The sequence below is a fragment of the Hydra vulgaris genome, chromosome 12 (assembly GCF_038396675.1).
Source record: "Hydra vulgaris chromosome 12, alternate assembly HydraT2T_AEP".
Lineage (NCBI taxonomy): Eukaryota > Metazoa > Cnidaria > Hydrozoa > Anthoathecata > Hydridae > Hydra > Hydra vulgaris.
Window position 1 is genome coordinate 34,707,922 of NC_088931.1, and position 20,357 is coordinate 34,728,278.

The following is a 20,357-nucleotide window of genomic DNA, read 5'->3' on the forward strand; positions in this document are numbered from 1 at the left end:
GAGATTTATTACACATTACTAAATTTTCTTTTTTATAAAAAGTTAGTTTTTAAGTATTTTTAAATTAATTTGTCTAAAATCAGAGCTTTTAACAGGATTAAGGTGAAAAAGTTCTTCAAAAAATTATTTTCTTAAGTAAAGTTTCACTTGGTGAACTTGATCTTTTTAAAATTTCTTCGCGTATAAATTTACCAGCATATTTGATTATATCATTCTTGATTGTCTTACTTGTGTATAAAATATTATTGCTAGATAAATAAACTAGTTCTGAACAAGATTTATCACCGCCACACAATCGCATTCGAAGTATTGCTTTGAAATAATTTCGAAGTATTTGATTGAGAAAATTACTTCATGCTTCAACTGAAAGTACATTAAATGTCAAAAGATCTTACATGAAATAGACATAACGTTGCCATCGAAACTTGGTAACTAAGGAAAAAGTGAAACTAGTTCCATCTCACTGACAAAAATTAAAGTCAATGTGAGTGATTGATTCACCGCAATAATTGTAATTTTAAATTATGGAGCCTTGGTTTACGAATTGTACAGTGTATTTATATTAATGTAGAAGATTTTTTTTATTATTAGAATTTTAAAATGTCTTGACAAAATTGTCAATAATTAAAATGTCATTAAATATATTTTTACGATGGTGAACATGCATATGGTGGCAAATATAAAGAAAATTGAACCTTTAGTTTTAAAACCATTACAAAACCATGACAAAATTTTAAAAAATTGTTGCAAAAGACGGATCATTGACTTTGCACAATTTATCTTCATCTCGTAAGAGAAGTCAAAACATTATAAATGAATTTCTCTGTCAACGTCATAAAGGGGTAGAAAAAAAAAGAATAGAAAAAAATTAAATGCCTCTTAAAACTCCTTTGGGTATCATTTCAATAATGGCGCAAGAAAATGCCTCTTTCTTCAGACATCGAGATCACGGCCGCGTAAATGTTGTTGATCCAGATGAAAGTAAAGGATATGAGTCAATTTCTCATAAGACGGTTTTGTCGCAACTAATGTTGCATGAAAATAAAGTTTGGACTATCTATAAAATTTTAACAAGTATGTTAAACTTCATGATTAGGGATGTTCAAAATAGATTTGGTTTTGCACGAATCTGCTTTTTAAATGTTTTTGGATATTATCAAGTAATGAGGCCCAATAATTTTTTCCACTCCGTTACCGTAACATAAATGTAACTACATCTGTGATTTATTATTATTTTTGTAACAAATTCTATTTTTGTAATGAAATATACTGGGTACTATAACTACAACCTACATTTTAAGTATATTAGCGAAATTTAAAGACATAAAAAATTTAATTTATGTGACAATGTCTGCTCCGTTACTGACATTTGCTAATTATTTATTATTTAAAAGCAAAACAGTGTAAGTTACATTTTAAATTAAAGGGAAAATCTTAGTATACAAATAAATTCAGTACATTGTCTTTTTAAAAAAGGTAAAGCGTTTTTAAAAAAAGAAACTAACTCGAGAAAAATCTTTTTCGGATTTAAATTGTACAAATACTGTCCACTCCGTTACTGGATCATTACCATACATCATTAATCGTAAGTCGTGGTCGCTCACAACATCATTTGCTTCAATCAACAAGATATTCAAATTTTCATCGAAATTAACCAGATCAATGATATTGTTGCTTAAATGTTGAAATTGGTAATCATAGACATTCATTGCATTGGCCGAAGTAATACTTTCATCACTGTTAAAGTTCTGCAATATTAAAAAGAAATTCACGGAAGTACTTAAAATAAATTTAATTATTATAGAAACAAATAAATTAGCAAAATAATAAAATACACAAATATTTTTTTACCGTGCTAGTGTTATTGGAAAACATATATCGCTTTAAATTGTAGCATGTGCAAACTGTAGCCCTCTTACAGAAGCAACTTAAATCTCGATAAATTTTCTGTCTGTGAGCAGCTGATGCAATTTCATAGTGCCTGTAATAGCCTTAAATGTTTTGGAACATTTTGAGTCAAAAGAAGTAATTTTGGATCCCTCAATATAGTAAAACTTTATTAATGAATGTCCATTGTTAAGAAAATTATATAAACTTTCTGCATCTGGAAGGTCACAACCCATATTAAGCAATTGATCTGCCTGACGTTTCACAGATCCTCCTATCGCATCTGGTGCTCCCTTGCCATGTCCACTTTCAAAAAAATTTTAACTGGCTAAATTAAATTTTAATTCGTATATCAATGTAGAGAATAAGAAGTTTTGCTTATTCCTATATTGTGTGGTTGGTCTATCAGAAAAAAAATGAAGATCTGTAATTTGTGGGTTATCTATCTTGAGTTCAATTAGCACGGGTTCCAGATGTTCCACGCTTCACACTTTTCCTGATAACATTCGTTGTTTTCTTTTTTCCCATCTTTTCGTATTCCTGTTTTTCTTTTTCCCACTGGAACCAAACTATAATACTTTCATCTTTTAGCAATCCTTTTGCTTGAAATTGAACACGAGACTTAAAATAAATGTTACATTCTCTGAACATACATTCTCTTCTATCAGTACTACAATAAACTTGTTTCACTACTTCTTCAATATTTTTTTCTTTCAAAACACGTAAGTTAATAAGTTTATCACAAAGTAATTGTATTTTCTCGTGTTTTTTGCACAGACATGTATCTCTATCTTTAGCCGACGGTTTGCGGACAAATAATGGGCGATAACGAGTAAACGTTGTATATGAAATGTTGTTTCTCGTATATTCCGCGCTAAATTTTTCATAAAGGTTTATTTAATGAATCGAGTAGTAGTCGCTTTTGTTTTTTATCTTTAATTTTTGTTACAGTCTGTTTCTTTCCAGTTTTTATTCTAGAATTGTCATCACGTGTAAGAAACTCTCTAATCAAATCCTGTGTTTCAGCATCAAGCGATGCATTACCACGATGGCATTCGCTGTTTGGAGTTGTACTTTTTGATGAAAGAGAAGAGTTTGGGGTTTTATTACCTGCTAATAAATTTGACATCCTGCTTGTTTCATTTGTAAGAAAACCGTTTTCTACAGAAGAAGTAGATGATCGATGAGTGGTTGCAGGTGAATTTGCTTGTAAACCAGGCAGGAAACTTTTAAGCCTTAACCAACGTTTTATGTATTTTTGGGCTGAACAATTCGCCGTTTCCAACTCGTCCATTAATGTTTGTATTTTTCTATAAGCCTTTGTTTTTCGGTAAGTAACCTTTGCTCTACCTCTTTGTTTGTGTTCGTTATTCCTACTCAACTCGCGTTCCAGTGACTCTGATAACGATGTTTCAATCTTTCTTTTTGCAGCTCTAAATTTTGCTTTCTGGACGCGCCAACAGCGACGAACAACTCGTTTTTTTCTTTCTGATAATTCTGATATCACTTTAACCTTCTTCTGCTCACGCCGCATATGCCAACGTTTGCATTCTTTTTCACAAAATATGTCTGCATTTTTTTCTAATTGTCTGTCCCGAAACGCTTTCTGAATTTCAGCACGAGAATTCTTTGAAGTTTCCATGTTATATGCCAAGTTGTATTTCTTTTGGAAAAATAGTATAATAACTGAAATTGTTAATACACCAAAAGTTTATTTATTATTTGTTTATTATTATTAAAATATATTTCAAGATTTACCTTTATTTTAAAACCCAAACGTATTAGAGTCAAATATAAATAAAAAACAAACAATAAATGAAATCCTAATACTAAAATACTTACAAATTACTCTTACAATAACTTGAAAGTAAAAGAACGCAGCGTACATACGGTAATCATATTTAACGCTGCAAGGTAATCATATTTTTATCGCTGCAGTAAGTCCCTAATGATTGACGTGTTTATTTAATGCAGAAAATACCTTAGAAAAAAGCTTTTGATTTTTTTTATCTTCGTGATGTCAGCTCCGTTATGTTGTTGTCAACTCCGTTATTAAGAGAAAATCACGGAGTTGACAGTAACGGAGTAGACATAATTATACATAATCAATAATACCTCATTTTTACTCATTGGAAAACATCTTTAAAATCTTTTATTGCTATATTGTCCAAAAGAATTAAAGAGTACTAAAACACGCCATATAAAAATTTGTAATTTTACGGAATAAAAAAGCGTAACGGAGAAGACTTCGAATAAGAATATCATTTTTAAAATAAGGTAATCAGGGTCTCATTTTTATATAAATAATGCTTGCAGCACGATATAACTTTAAATGTTAATAAATTCCATAGAAATGGACTTTTTTTCGTTATTTTAATTAGTAAATAAGTAAAAACTATAAACCTGTGACTATTTTAGAATGTAATAACGGAGTGGACAAAAAATGTGGGGACAGCAAGTTTTTGACAAGAGCTACAACAAGATAAGGTGTAAATTAATACATGTATTAAAATACCATATATTAGCATGTCTAAAGCACCAAATTATGTCCCCGATTAGCCTTAATACAAAAGAAAAAAAAATATTGAGTATAACAATATAGTCCTAGATGTAGGACATCTATTGTGCACACAAAATTTTAAATTTTAGTTGGAAATATCCGATAAAATGCTAGTTTATATTAACGATAAGTATTACTACCCACGGTGCTGTTTTTTATGTTACTTGTACAAGAATTGCGTTTTTATAGCTGTAGGACAAAATTTCAGTAACGGAGTTGACGGAATGAGAAAATGACTCATATATCAAAGCAATATTTTGAATGCGATTGTGTGGCGGTGATAAATCTTGTTCAGAACTAGTTTATTTATCTAGCAATAATATTCTATATGCAAGTAAGACAATCAAGAATGATATAATCAAATATGCTGGTGAACTTATACGCGAAAAAATTTTAAAAAGATCAAGTTTACCTAGTGAAACTTTATTTTATAATTATCGATAAAACATCCGACCTTTCCGTTTGTGAACAAACTTCACTAGCTGTGAGATATGTATGGAATAACGTGATAAGAGATGATGTTGTTTTTATTTGTGATGTTAAAATATCGCAAATACAAATAAAATTCCACAGCCAGTGTAGTTTGTAAACTTTATGCAAGAGTTAGTTTGGAAATAAAATTGAAATTAAAATGTCTGGTGAAAACATTGCTTTATTGTTAACCTATCTGAAGCTAGATCATTATTATGTTTTAGCCAACCTTACGATGGTGCTGATGCAATAAGCCAGACCGAGAAGCGGAGACCGCCGTTTACATAAAAAAAACACAATAAATACACCTGCCAAATATGTTTATCGTTCAATGCATTATACTAATCTACATCTTTAGTAATTGAGAAACCCAATATGTAAATAAGAAATCGCAGTATGTAATTTGAAAAACAACAGCTGTAATTAAGAAATCGTAATATGTAAATGAGTATACATTATTTGTAATTGCGAATTCAATGTAAGCTTAGAGGTCATAATAAAAGATCTTCTTGGACATGCCTTTTAATAAGTTAATAATATCAAATTTAGCATTTGTATGCACCAGCAATACAACAATACAGTAATGGAATTAAAAGATTGTTGTGTTATTTGTCAATACAGTATGAATAGAAAGCCTGTTATTAAATTGAATCCGTGCAAGCATTTATTTCACCGGATTTGTTTACAACCACTTCTGGAACAACCAGAACCACCTTGTCCAATTTGTAGACATGAAATACATACAATTGAACAAGTTGAAAGAGAACACTATGCTTTATCTTCAACGAATGATAGAAAAAGAGTAATTGAATGTGCTGAGCGAAACGACGATCGGGTGACTCTGGCGCAAACTTTAGGTGTCAAATGTAAGACAGCATACAATAGGGTCCGCAGCTGAAATTTAAATTTTATTGGAAGAGGTGGTTTTAAACCAAAAAAATTAACCGATGATCAAATTGAAGAAACACTAACATGGATTGAAAGTGACTGTCAGTTGACATTGGTGACCATTAAAACAAGGACATTAACACAATTTAATATTAGCGTCAGCACAACCACAATTGCCAATTACCTCGAAGGCAGACTATTTTCATTTTAAAAGTGCACAAAGAGCCTACTTAATGAATAGTAAATGAAATGTTGTCGTAACAGACAATGCTCCATGTCACGCTAGTTTGAAAAGGGTGTTTCACCGACTCAGTTGTTACGATTAGGACCCAACAGCCCAATGTTAAACCCAGTGGAAGCTATCTGGTCCATAATAAAAATAAACGTTTAAAATGTTATTCGCATTCCACCTGTATTTGGTGCTGGGATTATGGAACAACGAATGCAGTATTTAGAAAGTATTATTACTGTGGCAAAAAATACAATAATGGGAGGTGGTTGTACACGCGCTGTACAACATACGACCACGCATTACGCAACGATTTTAAATATGGAAGACGTCCAAGTTGGTGCTTAACTGAATATTGTAATGATTTTTAATGACGTTGTTTAAATTTAGATTTTAAATTTTTATGAAAATAAATTATTTGTGGTTTATTTATTATTCATCTGAAATCTCAACTAAATTTTTCACAAACAAAAATAAAAAAAAGTTTTAATTGACACCCAATAGGATTTATCCAGTTACCGCCAAAACCTAAAATGCCTTTTTCATGACTTTTTATATTTTATTGATATTATATTATTATTTCCAGCCTTAAATTACAAAGTATATTAGGACTACAAAATTCAAAATACAAAGAACTTTGTATTCTTTATACTTTTCTCAATTACAACTTTTATCTTCTTAATTACATCTAACAATTTCTTATTTACAACTTTCATGTTCTAAATTACATCTTACATTTCTTAATAACATCTTTCATGTTCTAAATTACATCTTACGTTTCTTAATTACAACTTTCATCTTCTCGATTAGATCTTACGTGTCTTAATTACAACTTTTAAGTTCTCAATTACATCTTGAAAAGGTGTAGTAGTAATGCAAACTGAAAAGATTCCAGTTGTGCAAAATTGTTTGGATACTGTTCGTACTATAACTTCATATTTTTAACAAAGTTTGTTTTAGTTTACTATCATTAGTCGTAATATAACAATATAACAATATAGAAACTTAGTATCTGAAAAAAGATCACAAAAAAAACCTTGTCGCCAAAACCATATAAAATATATAACAAATGTATATATAAATAAATATATATATATATATATATATATATATATATATATATATATATATATATATATATATATAACAAATATATAACAAATGTATATATAAATATACATTTGTTATATAAATATATAACATATATATTTATATAACAAATGTATATATATATACATTTGTTATATAAATATATAACAAATGTATATATAAATAAATATATATATATATATATATATATATATATATATATATATATATATATATATATATATATATATATATATATATATATATATATATATATATATATATATATATATATATATATATATATATATATATATATATATATATATATATATATACAGTATTGGACAAAACATTTGCAACCAACATCGAACAATGCTAAAAAGTGTTCCTAATTTTACATGTCTTAAAAACGAAACGAACTCTACTACCACAGCAAACAGTTCAGGAGTCTGGAGTCATAGCATGCCATGACATGAGCAATCAGCTGACAGGTAACAGCACATAGGCAGAATTTCGTTGACAAGTGCCATTTTGCAGCGGACAAAACAAGTGCAACTTTTTTGGTTCGTTTCATTTTCTTAAGTCTGGTCCGTGTCAACGTCACGGTTGTTTTTTAAGAATTAAAGGAAGTATCCAGAAGTTTCCAGAAGTTTCCAGAAGCATGCAGAAGCTTCCAGAAGTTTCCAGAAGAAGCATCTGGAAGCATCCAGTACCATCCAGAAGTATCCAGAAACATTCAGAAGCATCCAGACGCATCCAGAAGCTTCCAGAAGCATCGAAGAGAAGCATCTAGAATCTTCCAGAACAGGTTCACACAGGTTCATTTTACTATATAAGAGACATGTAAATCGACATGTAATTCAGTCAGTATATAGAAGTCAATCAGTCAGTATTATCAAGAAGTGAAATACAGCAAGTGTTTCATTACATCAATACAGTCCACATCCAACCAAGACGTTGTGTTCCACAGAGCATTATTGTATCATCACAAGGTAAATGTAACACGGTAAGCCTTGAGAAGCGTGATTATTTATTTTTATTATTTTTATGACTTCAAGTGCAAAAATGGCTCCCGACAGTCTTGGATTGGAACTAAGAAAGAAAATTATTGGCGATTACGTAAGTGGAATGTCACAAAAAAGTATTTGTGATAAATATCGGGTGAAAAAATGGACCATATCTAGACTATGTTCCAAATATCGTTCTACGGGGAAGTTGACAACAGATAACAAAGGTGGAAGACCGCGTTCCACCACTTCTAGAGAGGATTTTATGATCGTCAGATCCGTCGAGAAGGATCCCTAGATATCATCAGTCGAGATACAAAAGCAATTAGAGCTGCCTGTATCGGACCGAACAATCAGACGACGTGCTGTTGAAGCCGGATTGTTTTCTCAACGCCCTGCAAAGAAACCGCTGATTTCACTAAAAAACCAGAAGAAAAGTCAATATGAGATGTAGCGAATTCCTGTCAATATGAGATGTAGCAAACTCCTGTTTGCTACATCTCACATTGACAGGAATGTGCAGAAATGGCGAACTGTCATGTTCAGTGAAGAATCGAAGTTCAACATCATTGGGAGCGATGGCATTTGCCGTGTACGTCGACCGGCCAAAAAACGCCTCGATTTACGTTACTGCCATAAGACCATGAAGCATGGTGGAGGCAATGTAATGGTCTGGGAGCGTTTTTCTGCCAGCGGTCTAGGTCCAATACATCGAAACGATGGAATAATGGACCGTTTCATGTATAAAAATATCCTGAAAGATGTTATGTTACCTCATGCTGAATGGAATATGCCAATAAAATGGGTTTTTCAGCAATACAACGATCCGAAACACACTGCAAAAGTAGTCAAGCAGTGGTTTCAAGACAACCATCTATCGGTGATGGATTGGCCGCCTCAATCTCCGGATCTCAACCCTATCGAGAACCTGTCGGAGATCGTCAACCGCAGAATTAATTGTGAAGGTGTTCGTAATAAGGATCAACTGTTTGAACAAATCTAAAAGGTGTGGGCAGCGATTCAACAAAGTTTTATTGATCACCTAATTGAATCTAAAGGATTCGCCACGAAATATTGGTAGCGAAATACAGCTTGGTAAACATTTTGTCGAGTTGCACTTGTTTTGTCCAGAAGGAAACCAACTTTTTTTAATACTTTTGATTAATTTATTAATTTTCGTGTACAAATGAAGAACTTTGTCTCTAAACAGTTACATACTTATTTCTTTAAATTGAAAAAATGCAGCACTTTTATATAAAGAAACTAAATTAGCACTATTTGGTTGCACTCGTTTTGTCCTATTCTGTATATATATATACAAATACATTTTTTCCGTTAAAATAATTATATACAAATAAAACTTGTTATATATACATATATATATATATACATATATATATGTATATATATATATATATATATATATATATATATATATATATATATATATATATATATATATATATATATATATATATATATATATATATATATATATACAGTACCGGCTCTAGGCACAGGCAAGAGAGGCACTTTCCTTGGGCGGCATTTTGAGTTTTGATTATATATTTTCTGACATCCATAGATAAAAATGGTACGACATAAAAGAAAAAGTCTAGTGATTTCTACAGAAAGCAAAAAGAAAAACGAAAAGAAGAGAATGAATCTTTAAGCAATTTTTTTAATAACACCAAAAGCAAGCCAACAACAACTATGAGATCCTTGTGATGTTAGTGTTTGTGATGAAATCCATAAAATTGAAGATGCGACAACAAGTTCAAACTTGGAAGTGAAAAATCAGCTGAAAGGTGAAAAATCTAAATTAGGAGATGAAGCAAATTTATTTACGACTTTGCAAATTGTATTGCCAGAAGAAGAACAGAGCTTTCAAACTTTAATAACTACAGACCTGACAAATCCTGCCAATTGGACTGATCTAATTTCAGATGATCTTCGAGTGACTCTTGTTAAAAATGGCCCATCAGCACCTAATCCATCATTTCTATTTCTTGTCAATGCCAACAACAGGAGATTTAATCCTTCATGCACGCAAAAAGTACTCAAGAATGGTGAAGTTGTTAAAAGATCTTGGCTTATATACTCTAAAAGAAAAGATGTTGTGTTTTGTTTCTCGTGTAAGTTGTTTGGTGACATGGACATACATTTGAAGACAATCGGTTTTGGAGACTGGAAAAATTTGCGCAGACAGCTGAAGGAACATAAAACTTCTAAAAATCACATCTGTTCATTAAGCAAATGGATGGAATTAGCAAATTGACTAGATACCAACAAAACAATTGATGCATCACAACAACAACTTCTTAGTGCAGAGATACAGCGTTGGCAGTTAGTTCTGGAAAGATTATTTGCAATAGTGATATTTCTAGGAGAACAATATCTTGCCTTTCGTGGAAATTCTGATGTTTTACATGAGAAAAGTAATGGAAACTTCCTAAAATTAGTTGAACTGCCAGCACAGTTTGATGCAGTTATGGCAGATCATGTTCACCGAATAAAGAATAAGGAGATAAACACCCATTGCTTGGGGAAAAATATACAAAATGAACTCATTCAAATAATTGCAAAACGAATTCGTGAAGAAATTTTGTCAAAATTCAAAATGGTAAAATATTTTTCCATTATAGCGGATTGTACCCAAGATGTGAGTAAAGTGGAACAAATGTCAATTGTGCTACGTTTTGTTCAGATGGAAAATGCTGAAGTTAAAGTCTGTGAACACTTCATTGATTTCATACCCGTAGAACAGACAACTGGTGCAGCACTCACAGATGTTATTCTAAAAATGTTGACTCAAACTAGGATTCCAATTGAAGATATGCGTGGACAGGGCTATGTCAACGGTGCAAATATGAGAGGACATCAGTCAGGAGTGCAGAAAAGAATATTCGAAAAGAACAGCAGAGCCTTTTTTGTACCATGTCATGCTCATTCAAAAAATTTGGTTGTTAATAATGCTGCAAAATCATTTAGAGAGGCTGTGGCTTATTTTGGAATGGTGCAAGCTATTTATAACTTTCTTAGTGGATCATCTCGTAGAAGAACAGTTTTGAAAAATCATCTTGGAAAAAAATCTTTCCAAAACCTTTGACTGCAACAAGATGGGAAAGCAGGATTGAAGCTGTGCAACCTTTTCGATACTGTGCTGCAGAAATCTTTGATGCTCTTTTTGAAATCAGTCAGGACATTTTTTATGATCCATCTTCACGTCATGAAGCAGAGGTATTAGCTCAAAAGATGAAAAACTTTAAATTTTGTTGCTGTACTGTGATATGGTTCAATACTTTAAACCAAGTAAACTTAGCAAGCAAATTTAATCAGAATATTGAAATTGACATTTCTGAAGCCACACAAACTTTGTACAAAACTGTTAACTTCTTAAAGTTATATCGCTCAGATGAAGCTTTTAAAAAAGTTATTTTCGATGCAGAATTAATTGCAGCTGAATTAGATTTGGAGCCATCATTTTCATTTGAAGTTTCTATTAGACCAAGGTTTAAAAAACAAATGCTTTCTTATGAAAATCGAGATGTTCCCATTATAAATCCAAAAGATAGATTTAAAATAGAATGTTTTAATTGCATTTTGGATAGTGCTATAAATTCGATTGAAGAAAGATTTAACCAGCTAAATAAATACTGTGATGCTTTTCAATTCCTGTACGATATTGCAAATATTAAAAAAGATTTTTCAAAGGAAAGTTTTGGAGAAAATTGTTTAAATCTTCAAAAATATTAAGCACAGATACTTCTGTAGATATTGATAGCATGGAATTGTTAGATGAATTGCTTGCATTGTCAGAATTAATTGAACCAAAAACGTCACCATTAAAAGTACTAGAGTTTATTTTAAGAAACAATAATTTCACTCCAAATGTTTCTATTGCTTTACGAATTCTGTTAACACAGCCAGTATCAGTTGCATCTGGAGAGCGTAGTTTTTCAAAACTGAAATTAATTAAAGATTACTTAAAATCTACTATATCACAAAATCGTTTGACAGGTCTTTCTTTGATCTCCATAGAAAGTGATATGGCCAAAAAAATTAGATTTTACTGAATTATTGAAAGCTTTTGCATCTGAAAAGAGTAGGAAAGTAAACTTCTTTCACTACGTCATGTTAAAATATGCCCATTTTGTATGTATTTTGCTTGCTTTTTGTGTTTGTACTTTTGGATTTAATGTTTTGCAAATATACGATTTTCTACGTCACTCATAGTTTTACTTTAAGGTATTTTTTTAATATATTGGTGCTTTTTAGTTAGGGCGTCAAACTGGGATCTTGCCTCGGGCGACAAAATACCTTGAGCTGGCACTGTGTATATATATATATATAAAAATATATATATATATATAAATATATATATATATATATAAATATATATATATATATATATATATAAATATATATATATATATATATATAAATATATATATATATATATATATATATATATATATATATATATATATATATATATATATATATATATATATATATATATATATATATATATATATATATATATATATCAGAACACCGCAAAAGAGCATTTGAAAGGAAGTTCATGCCTCCTTCCTTACCAATATTATAAAATTTACCCAGAGGTAGCGTTGAACCACGGATGGCTTCTTAGGGAAGCACGCTAGCCACTGCGCTACGGCTGCATATACATATGTTTGCAGCGATGCTGTTTTAAAGTGCACATACTCTCAAAAAAGTGCTTGATGAACTGAATCAGAGCCATAAAGCTGAGTAGCATTGTTTATTTTAAGAGATTTGTAAGCTCTTTCAAACTCATTCATTTCAAAAAGATAAATCAGGAAATGAATCATCAATATAAAGCAAATTATTTATAGGCTGTAAAAAATCATTTAAAAATATTTTTGTGATAGGAACCCTATTTGCCATTTTAATTTTTATATCAGTAAAAAATTTATTGAATTCATTCGCAATTTCATTTTGTTCATTTATATTTGTATCATTTAGTTTAATTATCTTCAGAAGGGATTTGGAATTTGCTTTCTGTTTTCCGTTATTTCTTTCAACGTTCTCCAAGTATTTTGACCGTTCTACAAGTATTATAAGTCGATCTTCAAGTATTATGAGTCATTATCCAAGTATTTTGAACGCTTTCCATGTATTTTGAATATTTTCCAAGTATTATGAGTTGTTCTTCAAGTATTAAAAACGTTGATTAACAGCTGACTTTGTTTTTAAATATCAAAGGCGAAAAAGTTGGAAATTAGGAAAGTTGGAAAGACATCATACCTACAAATTATACCAATTTTTTTCTGTAAAACTATGGAATGGTTAGGAACTCAATTCCTATACATGTTGCATTAGTTTAGTTGACTTCTAGATGATAGGCCGTTATATATGTCTCGGAGATGATAAGCCGTTCTCGATTGTAAAGAATATCTTAAAAAATACTTGTTTTTAAAGAAAATTTTGATTGAACATCGTTAAAAAATTCGTATTTTTTTTTAAATAAAACTTTTTTCGTAAGTTTAGAACTCAATCAAAAATCATTTATTTTTAAATCCAATCAAATACATTAGTTAAATCATCAATACTCGTTCAAAGCTATGAAGGAGAAGAAGATATTCAGTAAATTGAATATCTTCTTCTCCTTCGTAGCTTAATTGTTTTCGGCGACTTCGGCAACGTACACTAATTTCAGCTGGGAAAACTGGTTCTGTTTCAACTGCTTTACAAATTTCATTAGAAATACTCAAATAGTTTTCGAAACATTTATCATTTCTAATGCTTTTGAAAAACTTCAAAACTTCCATAATTGATTTAGCACATGAACTGATATTCCAAGAAACTTTCTGCATCATTTTACTAATGACATCTACCTTTTCCAAGATTTCGTACCATATCATTATTGAACAAATAAATTTATAAGATTTAATTTTCATTGCCAAAAATTCAGCCTCATGTCGAACTGTTGGCGCAGAACATTCTTCAGCTATTTCTAAAAGGCTATTGTAAATTTTACCTAATTCATGTCGCAGTGGTCTAATCGCTTTAATTCTTGCTTCCCACCGAGTTTCACTAACCTGTTTTAATTTAAAGATTTTACATTTTTCTTTAAAGCCAACTAAATGGTAAACCACTGAAGAACTTATATGTTGCTTATACAGTACTAAAAAAATCCACCGTTGGAAACGAAACTTTAGCTGCATCATTAACCGCCAAATTTAATGTATGCACGTTGCCTGGCATAAACAAAGCTCATGGATAATTGTGTAAAATTCGTTTTTGCAATCCAATATGTTTTCCGGACATATTAGACCCATTGTTGTATCCCTGGCCCCTCATGTAGTTAATATTTAGTTCAAGATAGTTTAATTTTTGAATTAAGAAATCATAAAAAGATTCTCCAGTACTTTTTTCAGCTTGATAAAAACCAATGAAATTTTCTCTTACTTCAATTTTATTTATTTTAGTATGTACATATCTGAAAATCATTGTGATTTGCTCGACATGTCCAGCATCCGGCGTACAATGGCTGAAAAATATTTTGCTTCTTTTATTGATGTTAATATATATTTTTGAATTTGATTTACAAGGATAGTGATTATTTCATTTTGAAAGCGATTTTCCAGGTAATGTGGCATGTGGTTCATTAAAGCGATTAATTTCTGTACGTATTTTATGTGGTCTGCCATTATATCAAATTTTCCTACCATTTCAATTGCTTTTAAAAAATTTCCATTATTTTTTTCGTACAGTTTGGTGGAAGAACCTCTAAATGCTAAACACTGTCCTGCTAGAAATTGTGCCACAGATATCATGCGTGTGACAATTTAACACCATCTTTTTTTTTGGGATCATAATACCGTTGCATATTATTATCAATTTTTTTTTTTTAACTTAATTTCAATTCTTTCCAACAAGTGCAGTTTTCGATGTGCATCGATGTTTTTTTGTGACGAGATAAGTTTTCAGATGTGTGTTGCCAATAGTTGAAGCCTTCATTAACTAATTTTATTTCATGTTTGCCAAATAATTTACAACAGAAACAAAATATGGCATTATTTTTCGGAGAATAGATTAACCACTCACGTTTAAATTTTTCACCATTAGGCATTTTTCTATAGAAATAAACTTTTGAAAAAGATCTTCCAAATTTATTTTCTAGATTTGTAGATTGTATATTTTGAATAGGACCTGTTTTAATTTAAATATCCGCCATTTTATTGGTAAGCGTTAAATACCAGCAAGCTGGATCATTTAGTTCCAGACACATAGCAGAATATGCTTCATCAATTTTAGTGGTATCGTCGATATTTGCAACTGCAATATTGTCACTAGCATTTGTATTTTCGGAAAAAAATCACTACTTGAATTTGCTTGGCTATTTGCAAGCATTTCCCGTGATATCGTCGATATTTGTAACTATATTATCTCCTAATATATCGTTACTAATAATGTTGTCATTTGTATTTTATGCTAATAATTCATTTTCATTTATACATACAGCACAATCTCTCTAATTCGAATCTCCTTAATTCGAAAACCTCCGTAATTCGATTAAATGCAAAGTCACCGTTAAATGCGTTTAAGAAACGCTTACGTATAACATTCTATAATTCGAATCTCTATAATTCGAAAACCTCCAATATTCGAATTAGATACGTCAGTAAGATTCTCTCTGTAAATCGAACTTTTTTAACTTAATCTTTTTTCAAATTTCGAATGTCGTGAGTTTTTAAAAAACAATTAGTGTAAATTATCTTCTACTGTTTTAAAAAAATCATGGCATCAAAGAGACATAAAGAAGACAATTTAAAGCGGAAATATAGAAATCTAATGAAATTGAAGAAAGAAAAAACAAATAAAGAGGTTTCGAAAGTTTTTAATATTCCACCAAACATTCTTTCAACCTGCAAAAAGAATAAAGATAAAATCTTTGACGCTTTTAGTCAAAGAAATTTGACTAAACAGGTGAAAGTTGATTCGTATTACCTAGTAAACAAAGCTGTACTTAAATGGTTCAAACGAACGAGAACTGATAATGTACCAATTAGTGGCTTGCTGGTAAGATAAAAAGCTTTACATTTTGCAATAGAGTTATGCTTCAAAAATTTTCAAGCTTCGGAAGGAGGCTAGACTAATTTAAAAAAAAGCAAGTTATTTTGGAGATAATTTGACAAAGGCTCTTAAAGGTATAAATTGTGTCTTTGACATGAATTTACTAGCTCATAAATGACAATCTACAATTACTGACTTTTTTTTTCAAATTTAAAAGTTTAAAACAAATAATATATATTGCTTTTAGGCCTAAGAATTACTATTTGTTTGTTTGTTTGATTTCTATTCGTTACTTTGAAAAGAATATTTCAAAAAAAGGTCAACTTTCTATAATTCGAAAACTTCTCTAATTCGAATTTTATTGGAAAAAATAAAAGAGATTGTACTGTATAAATATATAAATATAAAAATACAAAAAATATAAAAATATTTTTTAAAAAAATTAGTAATCAGTAAGTAATTCACTTATTTTATTAATTTTTTGGTTTATTTCTGATTAAATATTAATAAAATGTATATCAAAAATTATTGTTTTTACTGAAACATAAAGAATAAATTAGTAAATTAATATATTTAATTATTAGTTCTTACTTTTTAATGATGCACACTACACACTCAAAATATACAGAAATGAGCATGTGAAGTAAAATTAAAGAAATAGTATAAAAAAAATTAGTAAGTAGTAAAAGTATTAGCATTGAATTTACACATATAAATTCAATAGTATTAGTGTGTGTAACACATTCGCTGCAACTGGCTCCCATAGATAGGCGCCGCGCCGGAAACATTCTTAGTGGCATGTGCGCAAAAACAAAATAAACAGTTTAATTAACGTAAAGAAAAAAAATTTAATATCAGCAAGAAAGTGGTGATACTAATATTATACGTAACGCATAAAAAATTCCTGTATATGAAGAAAAATACAACAAAATTTAAAATAATATGAATTTTTATTTCGCAGTTTTATAGTAAATTTTTACATTTTACGGCACTGAATATGGAGTATATGTGACGTATTCATATTGTTTTTTGGCCCCCTTTTAGTTTGACTGATTGCGTGCGGTGCACGCAATGGACGCCGGTCTGGCACGGCCCTGATACATAGACTACCTTATAGCCTGCTACTTCAAGGAACCTTATAGCCTGCTACTACAATATATATATATATATATATATATATATATATATATATATATATATATATATATATATATATATATATATATATATATATATATATATATAAATATATATGTATATATATATATGTATATATATATATATATATATATATATATATATATATATATATATATATATATATATATATATATATATATATAGTATGTATATATATATATATATATATATATATATATGTATATATATATATATATATATATATATATATATATATATATACATATATATATACATATATATATATATATATATATATATATATATATATATATATATATATATATATATATATATATATATATATATGTATATATATATATATATATATATATATATATATATATATATATATATATACATATATATATATATATATATACATATATATATATATATATATATATATATTGTAGTAGCAGGCTATAAGGTTCCTTGAAGTAGCAGGCTATAAGGTAGTCTATGTAGCAGTACTCCCTTGTGGCTTAAAATATCGCTCTTGTAACAGCAGTCTATAAGATAGTCGATGTATGTACTGAACCCAATAAATATTCCTTATGTTTGTATTAAAAACTTTGAGCAAGTCTCCACACGAGAGCGCAACAAGCGAAAAAATAGAATTATTTTATACCACTCAACTGTTAACTTATATATTAACTTATATACTATTTTTATTATTTAATAGTGATATTTCGGCTATTATAGTATAAGCTATTATCTTAACAATTTTTTCAGTTTGATAATGGTTTATACTACATAAGCCGAAATCTCACTATTAAATAATAAAAATAATATTTATCCGAACCTGATGCTTTTTATCATTTAAATATAAAGTTTATTATTACCGATGTCACTTAAAAAATTTATCACAGTTTCCTATGATGGGAAGTTATAAAAGAATGCCGTTCAATTACAAACAGAAAAGATCAAAAATGCAACTTGTAAAAATCAATAGATATTTTTAGAAAAATGTAAAAAAAACAACATTACACCAAAGTCTTTTAACATACACAGTCCAATTAAAACAAAATCTGGCTTTAATGTTATGTCGAATACCAACGCAAACTTTGGATTGTAGCAAAAAAATTCTTAGTAAACTAAGAAAAGAAAAAATTTGATAAAAAAACTTATGATATAATATATCCTTCTGACACTGTTCCACCTAGATAATTCGCAACATCTTGTTTAAATGATACAACCTACACTTAACAAAAACGAATCCAGGGTTAAAAATTCTTTTTCATTTGTATCTGAGGCTAAAGAATGGGTTATCGAAAAAATGAAATTCAGGTTTCGTTTGATGTTATTAATTTTTATCCATCTGTTCCACTAGATAAAGCAACGATTGCTATAATTGATATTTTAAACAAAGATTAAGATAATCTTAAGATGCGAACTAAATTGTCATTAGTAGATATTCACAAGCTTATTGAACTTTGTGTAAATAAATGTTATTTTTTATGGGATGACAAAATACATATCTTAAAAATTCTGGTCCGATTGATTTGTCCATTGTGGTTATTATGTCGGAAGCCCATCTACAATTTATCGAATTTTATGCTATCTAACAAGCTTTAAGCTTTAATACTGCACCAATAACTTATAAAAGGTACTTTGATGATAGTCACGCAAGTTTCTCTAATATTGACAACGCAAATTCTTTTTTTGCTATATTAAATTCACAAAATGCAGCCATTTAATATACTATTGAATACCAAAATTCTCAAAATCAACTAAATTTTCTAGCCGTTTGTATTTCCACCAATTATTTTTTTCATAAATACGAATTTTCAATACATCGCAAGCAAGTAATTACTAAAGTATTAGTTAAACCACATTCTTCAATTTCACATAATACAGCAATAAATATTTTTAAAGGTTTTCTTTCAATAGCATATAAAATATGTTCAGAAAAAAATATTTAAAATGAAAGTAAGTTTCTTGTTGATGTGTTTTCCCAAAAAGGACACTCATACAAACAATTTTCAGACATAGCCAAAAATTATACAGGAATTATCTTTCAGATATCTGATGGATACAATTTATTATTTCCAGATATTTCCGGAATTCCGGATATTTTTTTTAACTTTTTGTTTTTCCGGATATCTAAAACATTTTCCATAAATACAAGTTTAGGTATATATTTTTGTAATATATTTGTTTTTTAAGCTTTTTCACTCATCAATCATAGAAAAATTATGAAAAGTTTGAAAAAAAAATTAAAACGACTCAGCTAAAAGCAAAATTAAAAGGAAAATAAGGGAAAATATATTCCGGATTTTTCCGGATATTTTATGCAAGCAATTTTCCGGATTTTAAAAAAAATGACCTGGATGATCTATGACTATAAACTATCACATAAAAATACAATAAACCAGCTAATAGACCCTAGAAAAATTGTCATACTGTCGTGCATACCAAAACTAAACATTATACTTAATTGAGAATTTCGTAGAGTTGGTATAAAAACGCTTTTTGCTATGGTGATTCTTTATCTAACATTTAATGTTGCAATAAATCAATATTGCATCCAAATAATTATCCTGGTATCTTTCAGTAAGATTGTTCATGTGGTGCGAGTTGCATCAATGAAAAAAGAAAGAAATTATCCACACACATTAATGAACACGAGAAAAACATAACTAAAGGTAACTGGAATACATTAGAACATGCCCAATGTTGCAGTGGTTCAATTAACTGGACTAAACCATAAATAATTTCTGTTATGTTATAACTATGCACGTTGTCAACTGGCCATTCTGTTATCAACTGGCCGTTCTGTTATATTATAACTATATACGTAAGATTTGCGAAGCAATTAAAATATAGCGTTTAATATGTTCTAAATCCCAGGAGAATGTCTTAAATCGCGACAATTGGAACTTAGTGATAACACGCCATTGGAGAACACTTTCTGTTAAACTTAACAAGTCTAAATCTGTTACTTTGTAATAAAATCATT

At 29.4% G+C, this 20,357-nt stretch overlaps 1 protein-coding gene across 1 annotated transcript; it reads left to right on the forward strand.

Annotated features, from left to right (window-relative positions):
• The first annotated feature begins 5,501 nt into the window (after nucleotides 1-5,501).
• On the forward strand, nucleotides 5,502-12,210 carry LOC136088079 (zinc finger MYM-type protein 1-like). Its single transcript, XM_065811735.1, has 5 exons — nucleotides 5,502-5,784; nucleotides 9,898-10,269; nucleotides 10,417-11,150; nucleotides 11,192-11,811; nucleotides 11,892-12,210. The coding sequence occupies exons 1-5, from the start codon at nucleotides 5,502-5,504 to the stop codon at nucleotides 12,208-12,210; spliced, it is 2,328 nt and encodes a 775-aa protein (XP_065667807.1).
• The last annotated feature ends 8,147 nt before the right edge of the window (nucleotides 12,211-20,357 follow it).